Below are 18301 nucleotides of genomic sequence, written 5' to 3' on the forward strand. Positions count from 1 at the left end.
TGAGTTCCAGGCCAGCTGGGGCTACAGGGAGACCCTGTCTCAAAAAGACCAAAATAAATAAATAAATAAATAAATGAATAAATAACTGGGGACTGGAGAGATGGCTCAGTGGTTAAGGGAGCTTCCTGTTCTTCTAGAAGACCCAAGTTTAGTTCCTAGGACCTATACCAGGTGGCTCACAATTGCCTTTAAACTCTAGTTCCAGGAGATCTGATGCCATCTTCTGATCTCTTTAGGCACTCTCACACACAGCATATACTGACATAGATACACACATATGCATAAATAAAACACAAATAAATCTTTTAAAAATATTTTTATCATTTTTTATTTTATGTATATGAGTGTATTGCCTGCATGTATGTAAGTGTACCCATGTTGTACAATAACCAAGGAAGTCAAAAGAGGGCATATGATTCCTCGTAACTGGAGTTACAGATGATTGTTAGCCACCATGTGGGTGCTGGGAACTGATCCCGGGTCCTCTGCAAGAGCAGTCAGTGCCCTTAACAGCTGAGCCATCTCTCCAGCCTCCATAAAAATAAATCTTAAAAAAACTTACCATTCAAGTACTTAATATCTACCAATATTTCAGCTATATTAACTTTTTTTTTTGCTTTTTTTGTTTTATTGTTTTTTACAGGGTCTTCTAGTCACAGCCTGCCTGGAAGTCACAATGTGAATCAGGGTGGCCTTGATCTCACAAAGATCCACCTGCCTGGGCCTCCTGAGGGCTGGATTAAATGCACAGGCCACCACAACCGGCCAGATACATTAACATTTGATAATTAAAACCCTATGAGGTAGGTAATATTATTAATCCATAAAGAAACTAAGCTACGACATGTGATAATTTGCTCAGAGCCATAGAGTAACTGGAGAAGGGAGAATTCAAATCCAGGTAGCCTTATTCCAGAGTCAGTCTTCACAACTAAGTGCTATGCACTGTTGACTTTCACAGGTATACGCAGATCCTTATAGAGGAAGACAGGACAAGGTCTCCTGCCCAACAAGAATGAGAGCTATAAGTAGTTGACTAATTGAAAGGTCACTTAAAGCAATAAAAATATTCTATACATTATCATACTTCACTTCACCTGGGAACTGATCCCAGGTCCTCTGCAAGAGCAGTCAGTGCTCTTAACAGCTGAATGAAGTACACACACATTTAGGAAGCAATCAATCTTGATAAAAGAGAACAAATTCCCTGGTAGTCTTGGATTTTTCTAGCAAAACCACATTGGATTTCTTCTAAGTACTGTGTAACCTTAAAAAGCTTCCAAACAGTAAGTGTACAATCCTGTATCACAATCACTTTCCTTCAGATGTTTAGTTATCTTATATAATTAATTCAATAGCAATTCTTTTCCAGTATCTTGTCCCTGAAATACCCTTTCCAAAACATTTAATTTTATTTCATACAAACAAAGCAATTTTTGTAACTGGTATTTTATTCATCCATAAAATACACACACACACACACACACACACACACACACACACACACACACACACACACATATATTTGGTCTTTTTGAGACAGGGTCTCCCTGTACCCCCGGTTGGCCTGGAACTCGCTTTGTAGACGAGGCTGGCCTTGAACTCAGAGATCGCCTGTCTCTGCCTCCCAAGTGCTGGTACTAAAGGTGTGTGCCACCACACCTGGCTCATCCATAAAATATTTAATTAAATGTATATGACAAACATCAGTACACAATGATTTAAGGAGCAAACATCATTGACTCTCATCAAAAAGACATATGAAGGGATGGAGAGATGGCTAACAGGTTAAGAGCACTGGCTGCTCTTGCGAAGGACCTGGTTTGAGTTCCCAGCACCTACATAGTAGCTCACAACTCAAGTTCCAGGAGATCTGATGTCCTCTTCTGGCCTCCATAGGCACTGCACAAGATGAGTGAACTCATGCACATGGTGGCAAGACATTCATACACATATAAATAAAATGTTTAAAAGGGAGAGGGGCTAGAGAGGTGGTTCTGAGGTTAAGATCACTGACTGCTCTTGAGGAGGACCTGGGTTTGAGTCCCAGCACCCACAGGGCAGCTAACAACCATCTGTAACTCCAGTTCCAGGGATCCAATAGTCCTCTTCTGTCCTCCTCAAGCATTGCATGACATGGGTGCACTTAAACACATGCAGGCAATATACTCACACATGTAAAATAAAAATAATAGAATAGAATAATTTTTTTAAAAAGGACATAATCAAGGACTGGACATGTTGTTCAGTGGTAGAGAATTTGCTTTCCATGCAAGGTCCAGGTCTGTATCTCCAGTACCACCTAGCCCCCAATACAGCCTAACTGATGGGAGCAGAAATACTTGAGTAAGACCCAATATGGCTCTGTGGGTTAAGGTACTTGGCACATGAGCCCAACAACCTGAATTCAATCCCTGGAACCCACGTAAAGGTGGGAAGGAGAGGACTGGCCTGTGACCTTCACTCATGGAAAACATGTGCCCTGCCCCCATATCACACATATGCAGTAATAATAAATTAAATAAAGCTTTAAAAAGAGAAATAGTTGGGTCTGGACAGATGATTCAGTGGTTAAGAGTACTGGCTATTCTTGTAGAGGATCCAGGTGTAGTTCATAGTACCCACATGAGGATTCACAACCGTCCTTAACTCCAGGTCCAGGGAGTCTGATCCCCTCTTCTGGCCTCAATGGGCACTGTTGCATCACATGCCTATGATGTGCTTACATACACGCAGACCAACACTCTTACACATAAATAAACAAAGAGAGAGATAGAAAAAAAAAAAGAGAGGCAGTGTGTGGGCTGGAGAGATGGCTCAGTAGTGAAGAACACTGGCTGTTCTTGCAGAAGACTCAAGTTCGATTCCCAGCACCCACATGGCAACTGACAACCGTCCATAACTCTAGTTCCAGGGGATCCAACACCCTTGTCTGACCTCGGCAGGCACACAGGTGCACCTACCTACATGCAGGCTCAGTGGTTAAAACCTGCACTACAGAAGAGTTAGGATCCCCAGAAACCCATGTAATTGCTGGGTGGGCAGGGAGGGTGCCACTAATTCCAGCTACAGAAAGCAGAGACAAGGGAACCTCCAGAGCAAGCTTGCTGGCAAGACTACTCATATCAGCAAACTCTGGGTTTGATTGAGCAATCCTGCCTTCAATGAATAAGGTAGAAGAGAGACGGAGGATGAATCCCAACATCAACTTCAGGCATCCACATGCATAGGCGCGCGCACACACACACACACACACACGCACACACACACACACACACACGGAGAAAATGCATATACACACATGCACACCACACACACAAATGAAAAACAGAAAAAGAATATAAAAATCAGAACTTAGAAAATACAGGATATCTCTTATACTCAGATCTTAGGTTGAGGGAATAAAGCTTCTAAATGAAGCATTTGTAGATCTATACACATAGAGCTGGGCGTGGTGGCACATGTCTGTGGTCCCAGCACTTGGGAGGCAGAGGCAGGAGGACTTCTGTGAGTTCAAGGCCAGCCTGGTCTACATAGTGAGTTCCAGGCCAGCTGGTGCTACAGGGAGACCCTGTTTCAAAAAGACCAAAAAAAAAAATCTATACATATAGCAGAAAAACCTACATGAAGATACACAATAATCCCAAAATTTGGATGCGGGAATAAAATGAGACTTACTTGTGTTTTGTTTTTTGGTCTTTTTGAGACAGGGTCTCTCTGGAGCCCCAGCTGACCTGGAACTCACTATGTAGATCAGGCTGGCCTCTGCTTCTGAGTGCTGGGACTAAAGGTATGTGCCACCATGCCCAGCAAGACTTACTTGTTTTATAGAATTACATACTGCTGACTTAGAATATTCATGAATTACTTGGTAATTTCTTTTTTTTTGGTCTCTCTGTACTCCAGCTGGTCTGGAACTTGCCTTTAATCCCAGCACTCGGGAGGCAGAGGCAGGTGGATCCCTGTGAGTTCAAGGCCAGCCTGGTCTACATAGTAAGTTCCAGGACAGGGAGACCCTGTCTCAAAAAGCAAAAAAAAAAAAAAAAAAAAAAAAAAAAAAAAAAAAAAGTCAGATAAGGTAGTGCAGTCCTATAATCCTAGTTCTCCAGAGGCAGAAGAATCTAAATTCAAGGTTGGCCTGAACTACACTGTGAGTTCAAAAAAACAAAGCGGGGCCTGGTGGTACACATCTTTAATCCCAGCACATTCAGGAGGCAGAGAAATCTTTATGAGTTCCAGGCCAGCCTGGTCTACATAGGAGACTAGAGGATTGGGACTAACCAAAACTATGGATGTATGAAAAACCCTTATGGAAACCCACTATTTTATAAACTAAAAAATATAATTTCAAGAGAGGGCTAGCAAGGGGTTCGAGGGATGTCTTAGCCTCTTGCAGAGAAACTGGGTTCCATTCCCAGCACCCATACCAGCTGACTCACAACCAACTGTAACTCCAGTTCTAGGGTATCTAACACCCCCTTCTGACCTCCTTAGGCATCTGCATGCATGTGGTACACGTAGAGATGAGCAGGCATGTGCATGCATGCACACACACATGCGCGCACACACACAAATAAATAAATGAGTACAGAGATGGCTCAGAGGTTAAGAGCACATACTACTCTTGCAAAGGACCCAAGTTTGGTTCCCAGCACCCGTATCAGGTGGCTCACAACTGTCTGTAACTCCAAATACAGAGGATCCAATGCCCTCTTCTGGGCATCTGTACTTAGATGCACATATCCACACACAGACAAACACACACACAAACACATGATTAAAACAACACAGGGGACTGACATTGCTTTTGGCTGTCCACCATAATTAAATAATAAGATTCTACTGCTGAAGACACAACACATTTTGACTGTGGGACATTCAGAAACCAAGCTGAAATGGACTTGAAAGCATTCTCCCTGCTGGCTAGCCTTCATAATGCCTGAAGGTGCTATGCAGGCCAACGGGAGAGAGAACTCATCAATGGTCTTATTTAGTGGTGAACTCTATGTGCCACAATATTGACCTGCTAGGCAAGATATGTTCACTGGCACAATAGTGGCATGACTGATTAAGGGGTAACCAAATACTTTCTGGTCGGATTTGAGGCCTGCTCCATAGAAGGGAATTCACATCTGATATTGTTAACCTAGTCAAAAGGCAAAGGCTCAGGGATCATTGGCACTAAGAGATAACTTACTACTGTTGTTTGCTAAATGGGCATGTTGTCAAAGTATCTTCTAAATAGTCAACTAAGCGCTCAGTCCTAAACGGGACATCTTTATCAACTACCACCCCCTCAAACACACGAGGCACAGGAAACACTGTAGAAGAAGGGTGGAAAGAATCTAAAGGCAAGAGGATGGGGATGAGTGCTATGGAATGCTGTCTTCGGAACATGACATGGCCATTACACTCATGAACTCACTGCAGCTATGTTTACCTGCACAAAATCAAGCCAAGATCAGCCAATATTCCAACAGGGAGCACTAACCGGACTCAGTGTGTCACAAGGGGAGGGCATAAAGGTGGGAAGGGGACATGCTGGGGGGTATCAAGGTGGATATAATCAAGATAAGTTATATACACGTACGAAATTGTCAAAGAATAAATTTACAAAAAGGTTTTTTAAGCCAGGTGTGCTGGCACACCTCTGTGAAATTCAGGCCAGCCTGGTCTACATAGCAAGTTCCAGGCCAGCTGGAACTACAGGGAGACCCTGTCTCAAAATACAAAAAAAAAATTTTTAAAGAAAAATAGTGTCCCCATTCTACAGTAAAACAGGTTCAATATGAAAACTTAGCCAAGACTACAAAAGTCACTAGCAGCTACACTGAAAAGCGAATTCATGTTTGCTCAGAATTTCAAAGCTTATGTTTTCCTTACAGTGTCAAATTCCCTGTGGAGGAAGGGAGAAATCCAACAGATCACTGCAGGTTTTTAAACGCACAAATGAAAAACATCATGTATATCATCCCTATCCCCAATTTCCAAATGTAAATATTCAAAAATGATTTACAAATTTGATTCTAAGGAGTTCATGCTTTATTTTCTGTAAAAGGGTAAGAGTCATGCCCTATTATCCACTTAAAATGAATAATTTCATCAGGTGTGATGGTACACACCTGTACTCTCCAGCTCCTCTGAGTGGTAGCTGAGGTGAGCCTAATCTATACAAGCTACACAATGAGACCCTTTCTCAAAAACAAACAGGGCTGATATGATTATTCAGTAGATAAAGCAAATATATATAATTTTTAAAAATTTGGGGCTGGAGGCTGGCATGGTGGGAGGCAGGGGCAAGTGGATCTCTGTCAGTTCAAAGCCAGCCTGGTCTACATAGCAAGTTCCAGGCCAGCTGGAGCTACAGGGAGACCCTGTCTCAAAAAAGACAAAAAAATAAATAAAAAAACAAAAAACTCCAGTTCCAGGGGATCCAGTGGCCACTTCTGGTCTCCTTGTACACCAGGCATGCATGTGGTGCACTTACACATATGTAAGCAAACACTCATACACATAAAATTAAAAAAAAAAATTGGGGCTGGAGAGATGGCTCAGCAATTAAGAGCACTAGCTATTCTTATAGAGGACTCAGGTCGATTCCCAGCACCCACATGGTGGTTAATGATCATTCCTAACTTCAGTTCCAGGGGATAGGGAATACAACCCCTCTTCTGGCCTACATGGGCACTGCATACACACAGTACACTTACATACATGCAAGCAAAACATTCGTGCACATTAAAAAAAACTAGAGATGGCTGAGCCAATAAAGGCACTCACAACCAAGTCTGGAAACCTGTGTTTGATCCCTGGGATCCACCTGGTGGAAGGAGAGAACAAACCAACTCCTGCAAATTGTCCTCTGACATCCACACCTACACCATGGTATGTATGCTCCCATATGCAATTTAAATAAAATGCAAGTTTTTTTTTTTTTTTTTGTCTTTTTAAGACAGGATCTCACTATAATCCTAGCTGGCTTGGAACTCTCTATGTAGATCAGGTTGGCCTTGAACTCACAGAGATCTCACCTGCCTCTGCCTCCCGAGTGCTGGGTATAAAGGCACGCACCACCAGGCCTGGCAATAAAATGCAATTTTATTTTCTTTGGTCTTTTTGAGACAGGGTCCCTTTGCAGCCCCAGCTGTCCTGGAACTCACTATGTAGACCAGGCAGGCCTTGAACTCACAGAGATCCACCTGCCCCTGCTTCCCAAGTGCTGGGACTACAGGAGTGCACCACCACACCCGGCAAAAATGCAATTTTTAAAAGAAATTATTTTATTATTTTTATGTGTATGAGTATACTGCCTGCATGTGTACGTGCACCCATGTTGTGCAATGCCCTCAGAAGTCAGAAGAGGGTGTGGATCCCCTGCAACTGGAGTGACAGATGGTTGTCAGCCACCATGTAGATGATGGGAATTGAACCCAGGTCACCTGCAAGAGCAGCCAGTGCTCTTAACCACTGAGCCACCTCTCCAGACCCCAAAAATGGATTTTTTTTTTTAATTTAAAAAGCAAACAGGGGGGCTGGAGAGATGGCTCAACGGTTAAGAACACTGACTGTTCTTGCAGAAGACCCGGGTTCAAATCTCAGCACCCACATGGCAGCTAACAACTGTCTGTAACTCCAGTTCCAGGGGATCCAACAGCCTCTTCTGTCCTCCGCGGGCATTGCATGACACGGGTGCACTTACCTACATGCAATACATGCATACACAAAAAATAATAAATAAAATATTTTAAAAAAAGCAAACAAGTTGGGCATAGTGGCTCAAGCCTTTAATCCCAGCACTAGGGAGGTAGAGGCCAGCAGATCTCTATCAGACTGAGGCCAGCCTGGTCTACATAGTGAATTCTAGGCCAGTTGGGGCAAGAGGGAAACCTGTCTTAAACAACAACAACAAAAAAAACCAAAAAGCCCCCCAAAACCAAATAAATAAAAAGCAAACAAATATGTAAATAGAGAAAAATGTCTTATTCCTACACAAGCAGGAAAGGGACCCCTTCTTCCTCTATGACATCGCACCTTTAGCCCTCTTTCTCTGACCATGCCACCCATGTCTTGGTGCTAAAACAGCTACCTAGAGACAGTAAACTAAAGCAGTGGGATAAGTCTATGTATTTGGAAACTTGGGGGAAATTGATTGCAATAAAAGTAATCTTCCACACACTTGCATTAGCTCTTATAATGTCTACATTATTCTACTCAGTTGGTTCCAAAATAAATAAATACACACACACACACACACACACCCCTACCTCTTGGCAATATCAAATGAACTGAGAAAAACCCAATAAATATCCCTCAAGGAGTCCCAAATAAACTACGTCACACACAAAAAAGGGAAATTTGAGATTTCTGAAAAATTTTACTTTCACTAATCCATTTATTTAGGCTTTCTGAGATAGAATCTGACCTTGTAGGCTAGCCTGGAATTCACTATGTAGCCCAGGCTAGCCCTAAACCTATGACAATCCTCCTAACTCAACCCCTTAAGTGCTGGCACTGGGATTAAAGGTGTGAATGAGCCAACAGGCCTGGCACAATCTTAATGTATGAAATGAGGAAACACACTGAGAACGAGCAGTGCTACTTTGTTCTATCCCAATACCTGTGGAGAGTCTAGGCACATGGTCCATATTGCTAAAGAAGCAAATACAGTTTGTTGGTTACTGTTACTCCCTAGTTATAAACCCTTGATGGCTATGCCAACAGAATAGAGCAGTCATGATAGGTCTCCAAAATCTGGCCCTAGTTTACCTTTCCAGTCTTATTTTCTACTCACAAGTCTCTAAATCCATTACCACAAACATACTCTACACATCCCCATCTCTGTGTAACTTATGCTTTCAGCTTGAACACTCTCCTGCCCACCATCTGCTGAAATCCTATTCCTCCTTCAAAGGTTCAAGTTGTTGTGGCCTTTCAGTCCTGATCTAGACCCATTAGAATTCCACTAACAGAATTAGGACCTTGACCAAAATTAATCAACAGATCTGTTTCTTCACCTGATAGCAGGCACCTATGGTACTTTATAAGGCTAATGTGTGAATTAAACATAATAGTTATAAATGATCTACCATCATGTTTAAGGCACAGTAGATAATGTATTTTCTCAATGCATTCAATTTCATAAATCTTCATATAATCTTAGTATTATTACAACTTTATTAACCTGATATCCACCTCTCTTCTGATAAAGATGTCCACCAAAGACAAATATGAAAGTCTTGAAGCACTTTATCACAGAAAAGCTGCCATATATTCAGTCACATTCTTCGAGAACAAGTAATATCATAATGTGTAACTCACATCTCCTTACTTCACATGTGGCTCACCCCTACAAGTTGTAAAAGGTAGTCTGTTAAACAAAACCCTGAAATTAGTAGTCTACAAAGAAGTGGAATCTGGTTTTCTGCCATTGATTCAGTTTTTAATTCTTATCTGGTGTACTAACCAATTTCTCTACTAAAAACTCCAGTCAAGGGCTGGAGAGATGGCTCAGTGGTTAAGAGAACCGACTGCTTTTGCAGAAGACTCTGGTTTGATTCCCAGCACCCACATGGCGGCTAACAACTGTCCGTAACTCCAGTTCCAGGGGATCCAACACCTCCTTCTGACCTCCACAGGCACTGGATGACACGGGTGCACTTACACACATGTAGGCATAACACCCGTACACATAAAATAAAAATAAATTTTTTAAAAAAACTCCAATCAAGTGCCAACTATGCCTACAATAGTATTTATGATAAATGATATCATTTATATGCTTCCAATACATTGCTCAAGTTAAGAAGGCCAAAACACACACACACAAAAATAAACTAGCATCACAGCAGTTACCACCCACTCTTACCTATAGGCTCTAACACAGACTGTAGAGAGAGAGAAATTAAAAGTCCAGGAAAAACTATGCTTTAAATCTGACACTACCACTTATTGGCCGTGTAACATAAGCATGCTGTTTCCTTTTGTTTTGAAGACAGGGTCTCACTATGTAGCCCTGGGTGGCCTGGAGCTCCCTAAGTAGACCAGGTTGGCCTCAACTCACAGCAATCTGCCTGCCTCTGCCTCCCCAATGCTGGGATCAAAGACATGTGCCAGCATGTGTGGCTGTTGTTTTTTTTTTTTTTTTTTTTTTTTTTTTTTTTTTTTTTTTTTTTAAAAAAAATCTCAGAGATCTGCCTGCCTCTGCCTCCCTAATGCTGTGATTAAGCATGTGACACCACACCCAGCACCAGGCCACTTATGCTTCATATCCTTCATCTGTAAAATAGGGGCTGTCACAGTATGAACTCCATACAGTTGTTGCTAAATGAGATAATGGGTGCTAAATGTTAGCAAATTGTTAACATCACATATAGTGAATGGTATCCTACCTAACAGTGCCTGGGCATTAAGGTTCTTCATAAATACTGGTGAATAAACATTTAGCACATTTTACATTAGGAAATAAGTGTGCTACTGACTTAAGGTCTACCTTAAGTTAAATAATGATTAATAACAGTAATACTGCTTAGGCACATTTTACTGTTTACAAAGCCCTTTTGTTTGTTTTTGTTGAGATGAAGTCTCCACGAGTAGCCCAAGCTGGCCTGGAATTCCCTATGTAGATAAGGTTGGCCTTGAACTCAGGGAGATCTGCCAACCTCTGCCTTTTGAGAGCTGGGACTACAGGCATGCACCACCACGCTGGGCTACAACGCCCTTTTAACAATAAGCTCATGTGATTTCCAAAACATCCTAAGGGAGTAGACATTTTTAAGATACGCATTTAAGAGCTACAGAAATTGGTTAATAATGCCATAATAACCACCCCAGAGGTCTCCTCCAACCAGGCTCTCCACCTCGGCGGTTAAGTGCTTAGGGCCAAAATTTTTAAGCATCATAGTAACCACTTATAGGGGGCCGATTCCTGCAAGTTGCCAACCCTCCTCGACCATAGTCAGTAGTTCTGGAGAAAGCCGAAGGTAACAAATCCAGTCAGAAGCCACCGATGATACTTCATGTTGCATTGTTTCCCTAGGTGACATCCTCCCACATTCCCGGTGCAGGTGCCAGACCTGGGTGGGGTGATTTCTTCCCCACCACAGGCCCCAACATAAGACAAAGGTAACCAAGAGACCCTCGGCACATGTTTGTCAAACAGCAGAGGATGGTGGCGGGCGAGCGGGCGGGTCAAGCAAGCGAACGGACGCCAACTCTGCGGTGGGGTTAGTATCTAGCACATCAACAGTCGATGGGCGGAGAGGGTCCAACGGATTAACCAGGCTTGCAAGGGCTGAGGACCGGCGCCGCGCAGGCAAACTAAGGAAGCCGACCCACGGAGGGAGAGCCGGGATGGCAGCGACGACTGAGGACCGGGGACCCGCAGAAGCTGGGGGCCGGGGAAATGCGGGCAGTTGGCGTCTAGGGGGAGGGGGCCGCCTCCCGGTCGAAATGGGCCCAACCCCAGCCTGAGGATGCTCATGCGCTCCGCGAGGGGCCCACTCCCCATCCCGCGGCGGCGGTGCTGCACCGGGTACTCGCTGCTACCTGAAACTGCAGCAGCTTCTCGGTCTGCTCCTGAGTTAGCTCCTGCTCCTCAGGCGCCGCCATTTTGCCGCCGCCTCTACGCTTCTGACCCATCCGCACCGTCACCCGCCGGAAGTGACCTCAGATGCAACTACATCCGGTCTGAACGGCCACCGGTACTCAACTGCATCTGCGCGCGCGCGCTATCGCTCCCTTTCGTAACCCCACGGTCAGAGGGCGCCGTTCGCCAGTCTATTCCGAATAATTCCAGAAACTGCGGAGGGTCATAGCTGATCTACCGGAAACCCAAGATTCCTGAGTCAAGTCAGAGCTGAGAGCGTCCTGATGTATACCTTCAGTAGCTGGGAGGAGTTCCCACGTCTGACTGCATTTAAGTATTTTCCATGCATGTCCACTATTCCCGATGGTTTCTCAGGAAACTATTGCCCTTGAAAAATATCGCCAGTTTGATGCTTAATCCATGCCTTTGACTTTTCCAAAAGTTGACTATCTGAACAGGTTCCAAAAGTTGGTTGGGCCTTTCCGACTCCGCCTTGGAACAGGAAGTTGTGGGGAGGCTTTGCCGTCTCTAGTTGGGAGTGTTTGGACCCGTGTTATTGGTGCTTCCAGACCCATAGAATTCTTCACCCCCATGGCAATAGTGTGGGAGCCTGCCTAGCCTCAAGCCATCGAGGACCTGGGCCACTGGCCCCTAGTCCCTGCGACAGGACTAGGTTCAGGAGATTAACTTTAGTTCTAATAACCACCTTGTAAATGTTGGACATCCTGGAGCAAACCACCTGGCTTTGCCTCCCGAGTGCTGGGAATCTGTCTGCCTCTGCCTCTCCCGTGCTGGGATTGAAGGCCTGCACCACCATGCTCAGGTAGTGTTGCCTTTTCTTGAATGCCCTGATATGCTTCTCTTGGCTTTTCTGGGTCCATGGAAGCATACGGCTGTATTCCCAGCATTTGGGAGGCTGAGGCAGGAGGATCTTGAGTCAAGGCCAACCTGGGCTACCCAATGAGACCCTATCTTTAAACAAAAGCAAAAGAAAACCCGCATTTTGTCCAACTTAGAACCTTCTAGCACAGTACTGTCCGATCAAAATATAATGTGGGCCAGAGGAGCAATTTAAAATACTTTAGTAACTACACTAGGAACACGTGAAATTCTTTAGTTAATTAGTATAGAGATCCTTCCCCACATTAAAATTAGAACTACCATCCAACCAGCCTCCAGGCATATTCCTGAAAGAATCAGTTTACTGTAGAAATACCTGCATGCACATATTTATAAATGCATAAGAATCAAGTTGTGGGGCTGGAGAGATGGCTCAGCGTTAAGAACACTGACTGTTCTGGCAGAAGACCTGGGTTCGAATCCCAGCACCCACATGGCAGCTAACAACTGTCCATTATTCCAGTTCCAGGGGATCCAACAGCCTCTTCTGTCCTCCGCGGGCATTGCAGGACACAGGTGCATTTACCTACATGCAGGCATAACACTCATACACATAAAAATAATAAAATATTTTTTAAATTAAAAAACAACTGGAATCAACCTAGGTCTCCTTTCAATGAATGAATGGATAAAGAAAATGTGGTGTATACATTCAGTGGAGTTTTAGTCTGTCACAAAAAAGAATGAAATTGTGAGGGGGTTGTTTGTCTTTTATCTTTTTGAGATGGTCTCCCAGTAGCCCCCACTGAGCTGGAACTTGGTATGTAGACCAGGCTGGCCTTGAATTCACAGAGACCCACTACCTCTGCCTCCTGAGTGCTGGGATTAAAGGCATGAGCCACCACACCCGGCTCTGAAATTATGATGTTTATAGGAAGATGGACGGAATTGGAGATCATGTTAAGTGAAGTAAGCTATTTTTGCAAAGACAAGTATCTTGTATTTTCTGTTATAGGTAGAATGTGGAGCTGGGGAGAATGTAAAAAGTAGGAATATAGAAGGGCAGTGTAGAGAGAGAAAGGGGATAAGGATAACAGGATGAGTATGATCAAAGTACTTTTATATACATACTTGGAAATATCCCTTACTTTGTGTAATTAATGTAATACTAATAAAAAGATCCAAGGGAGGGGTTGGGGAGATGGCTCAGTTGGTAAAGTACCTGCCAGGTCCATGAGGACCTGAGTTCAGATCCACCACATAAAAGCCAGGGTCAGCAGTAGTGCTCTATAATTCCAGCAGGGTGTTGGGGAAAGACAGGCAAATCCCTGGAGCCCATTAGCTGGCCAGCCTAGCAAATTGATGAGCTCCAGATTCAATGAGAGACCCTGTCTCAAAAAAATAAGGTAGTGAGTGACCAAGGAAAATGCCAGACATCACCCTCTGACCTCCACCTGTAACACACATGTACACACATCTACATGAATACATACATACACTACACAAATAAGTGAAACTAATTATAGTAATGTTTTATTGAACCCAATATAGCCAAAATATTATCGCTTATTTTTCCTGCACTAAATCTTCAAAATCTGATGTGAATTTTACATTAAGACCATATCTTGATTTGGACTAGCCATATTTCAAGTGCCCAGTTGCCATATATAGATATACAGGGCAACTATATTGAACAGGGCAGCTCTGGAATGGTCTGAAGATTTTTCTTTATTAGTTATATTCTTCTAGAGATGTTGGGAATTATATTCTTCTAGAGATGTTGGGAATTAATCTAACAAGTACTTATTGAATGTTTGCTTTGAGCCAAGTATTAGACTAGATGCTACTAAGGCAAACAGAACATAGCTGCTGTCCTCTAAAAACACACAGTTCAACTGAAAATTAAATGAATCTCACCAATTAAATATGTGTGTGTGTGTGTGTGTGTGTGTGTGTGTGTGTGTGTGTGTATGCACATTAGGTTTCTGAGTTCCAGACTTATGTCTATATCATGCCGGGACTTGTGACTAGCGGTTATCCTAGAGAATTTGATGAGTATTTGTTTCTCTAGTCCTAGTAATAGTACTTTGCTGATGCCTTACTATTTTGTTCCTGATGAGGAACAAATTCTGTCTCATGGAGGCATGGAATCTTAGAACGAGCCCTCAGTTGCTAAGCAGGTACAGCATGAAATATTTTCTATCAGTTGGGCACACAGCACCTTGATTGCTGAATATAGCACACATTGATGTCAGTAACAGTTTTTATTTATTGTTTGTATATTAAAGATTCTTAGGTTTCCAAGAAGGGTAACAGGACTCATAGAACAAATTAGGCTTGGAGGCCAAGTTTTGCTATATATAAGTCAGAAAATATATCGCATGCTGTTCAGGAAGGCCTGAATACAAATGCTGATGTCATCATTACTTGCATGACTTTGGCCAGTTAACTTCTCTAAGCCTCATTTTGCTCACCTTTCACCAGTAAGCATACCAATATTATATATGTCACACAGGATTGTGGCAAGAATTAAATCAGAAGGGATCTGAAAAATTCAGGTCCTAATCATAGCTGCTATGGAGATGAGCTAAAAACAGACTTAAGATCTGACTTGGATTTAGGGGATTTGGATGGAGCTCAGCAATAGAGTCCCCCAGTGCACAAAGCAGAGGAGGAGGGGGAGGGGGAGGAGGAGTGAGGAGGAGGAAGAGAAAGGAGGAGGAGAGGAGAAGAGGAGAGAAGTGAGGACACATTTTTCATCCCTCACTGACAGGCATAAACCCCAGATTGGCTCTTTGCCAGGCCCTTATGGGGCAAATTGCTTTATGTATGTGTCATAGCATTCATCCACCAAAGGTCATAATCAGGAACATGCCTTGAATGACTGACAACATGTAAGATGTCAGAATATTTTACAAGAATGCCAATTGCTTTATCTGTTTTCCTTCCCATGTTGGCTCCCTTGTGACCAGACTTACATGAACCCAGTGGGCAGCCAATAGTGGCACCTGAGGGCAGCTGATTCATCCTTTGGTAAGGGCACCTGCCTCCTAGTTTGCAGGAGGACTCAGTAGGCTGTGGGATGCCACATGGAAAACTACCAGGGGTTCTGATTCCTGTTGCACTTTATTATATATTTCCTGCTACAACTGTTGTCTCCATAGCTGTTGACCCAGCACCCACTAGTTTTACTTTTCCCATTGGGCCATCTAAAAAGTTAGACCTCTGAAGATAGCCTGTCAGTGCAGATTGTCACAGGCCAAGTCTAATGACTTACTATTAGCTATATACTGTTCTTAACTAAGTCCACTGGCTGTTTTTTCTTTCTCCTTTCTCCAGCCATGTGGTGTTGTATTTCTTATGTTACCCATTCCTGTTTGGTGCTCCACTTGTACCATATTGTACTGGATATCTACAGGCATGGGTGGTATCCCTTCTATCACTGTTATCTGGCTTAACTGTTGGTTCAATGATTGGAGGATCTCAGTGGCTTGAAAGTACATTGGCTTCAGAACAGTCTGTATGGCATTGGTGACAGTTGCAGACACCATACCATGTTGCTGTAAATACGCATGCCACTTCTGTAGGGTTTAATTTTGTGCTACCCAAGAAAGAGGGTTTGCCAAATGACTTTAAATCCAACCCTCAATTAGATAAGCTGTTTTTATGGTTACTGAGGTGGGACCAGTGATGGAGTCCACTTGTTGCAATGCTTTATATACAACTAGCAATTGCTGTTCTAGCACTGCATACCAAGCTTCTGCTCCTTTCAATAACTGAGATCCAAACCCCATTGGAATCATTTGCTCAGGTTGTTTTTGCCATATCCCCCAGCTGTAGCTCTCTGAGCTTCTGGTGACTTCTGACATGAAGGAAAGTTTTCCTGGTAGCTGGAAATTAAATGGTGGCTCAGCAGTTAAGAGTACTGGCTGCTCTTGAAGAGGACCTCCTTTGGGTTCCCAGCATCCACATGGTGGCTAACAACTGTCTGTAACTCTAGTTCTAGGGGATCCGATGTCCTCTTCTGACCTCCTCAGGCACTGTGAGATACAGGTGAACTTACACACATGCAGGCAATACATTCATACACAAAAGTAAAAATTAATAAATTTTTAGATCTCTATAATCCATGGTCATTCTCCAGGTTTTGGACTGGTGAATAATCTCTATCTTTTTTGACTCCTTAACAGATTTTGTAAATTAGTCATAGCCCCCAGGAAGTCTATAAAGTGAGATATTCACCAAAGACACTAAGGTAAGAAGTTTGCCTCAAGTTCCAAGCCATTTTTACCATTTTATTTTGTACAGTTTAGTGGCATTTAGTAAAATGCTATGCAAACATCACTACTGGCCTGTTAGCTTCTTCTGTCAACCTGACACAGCCTAGAGTCACCTGAGAAGGGAGATTCAATTGAAGGATTTTCCAGATCAGATTGGCCTATGGGCACATCTGTGGGAGGATTGTCTTGATTGTTAATTGATTTAAAGGGGCGCAGCACACTGTGGGTGGCACCCATTCTTAGGCAGGTGGACTTGAGCTGTATAGGAAAGCTGGCTGAGTATAAACTGGCCTGCAAGACAGCCAGCAAGCTGTGTTCCTCCATGATTTCTACTTTAAGTTCTTACATGGGTTCCTGCCCTGACTCCCCTCAATTGTGGATTGCAACCTGTAAGGTGAAATAAACCCCTTCCTCTGCTAAGTTGCATTTGGTCATGCTGTTTGTCACAGTAACAGAAAGGAAACCAGTACTCTCAACTGTAAACGCTGTATCCATAAATCATTCATAATTTTCCCCTTCCTTAGGGAAGTATTCTGAAGGTACACTGTTGACTGTTACAAATGAATGCAAATTGGTCATGGGATCCAGCAGCTGAAGGAACACTAAAAAATACATATCTTTTCTGGGGCTGGAGAGATTGCTCAGTGGTTAAGAGCACTGACTGCTCTTACAGAGGACTTGGGTTTGGTTCCTAGTACCTACATGGAGGCTAACAATCATTCGTAACTCTAGTTCCAGGAGATCCAACACCCTCTTCTGACATTCTTAGGCATTGCATAATATGGGTATACTTACATACACACAAGCTATACACTCATACACATAAAATAAAAAAATAATTTAAAAATATGTGTCTTCCCCTTCCTTAGCTACTAGCAAACTCTAACCTACACTTTGTGTCTATAAATTTGCCTACTCTGGATATTTTATTTAAATGGAATAATGCAATATATTGACTTTGTGGGTATCTTTCCTTTCACTTATAATATATTCAAAGTTCAACTATGTTGAAGCATATATCAATACTTTTCATGACTGAATAGTGTCCCACTATATTGTTAGACCACATTTAAAATACATAAACCAGTTGGTAGACATTTAGATTGTTTTCATATTTAGATTATTTTTTTTTCTGAGTCAAGATCTTGCTATTATATCTCAACCTATCCTTGAACTCAAAATCCTTCTGCCTCAGACTCCCAAGTGCTGACCCTCCAGATGCCTTGCTCACAGTTGACTATCATTAATAGTACTGCTATGAACATTTGTATATAACTTTGGCTTGAATAGTTGTTTTGAATCTTATGGATACATATCCATAAGAAGTTGCTGGGTCATGTGATAATTCTATTTTTAACTTTTTGAAGAAACACCAAAATGCTTTCCACAGCAGCTGCATTTTCACATTCTGCAGTCTTTAGTGGTTCCAAGTTTTCAACATCCTTGTGAACACTTTTTCCTGCTCTGGAAGTTGTTATTGAGTATGTTAAAGCGGTAATGAAATGCTTCTTCTAAAAAATAAAAAAAAAATTTAATCTTGCCAATATAAGACATAAGTCCTAGAAAACTATCAAATAAAGCAACATGCATGGAAATG

At 42.7% G+C, this 18301-nt stretch overlaps 1 protein-coding gene across 3 annotated transcripts in view; it reads right to left on the reverse strand.

The window, feature by feature from the left end:
- Positions 1–11651, reverse strand: part of Faf2 (Fas associated factor family member 2) — a 64561-nt gene extending 52910 nt beyond the window's left edge. For 2 of the 3 annotated variants that reach the window (XM_029570515.1, XM_008847322.3), the window contains exon 1: positions 11545–11651. In XM_029570515.1, the coding sequence (XP_029426375.1) occupies positions 11545–11637 (93 nt within the window). In that variant the 5' untranslated portion in view covers positions 11638–11651. The remainder of the gene's footprint in view (positions 1–11544) is intronic. The other variant, XM_029570516.1, reaches the window with a different exon arrangement.
- Between the last annotated feature and the right edge of the window lie 6650 nt (positions 11652–18301).

This window comes from Nannospalax galili, unplaced genomic scaffold (assembly GCF_000622305.1).
Source record: "Nannospalax galili isolate Female #2095 unplaced genomic scaffold, S.galili_v1.0 scaffold762, whole genome shotgun sequence".
Taxonomy (NCBI): domain Eukaryota; kingdom Metazoa; phylum Chordata; class Mammalia; order Rodentia; family Spalacidae; genus Nannospalax; species Nannospalax galili.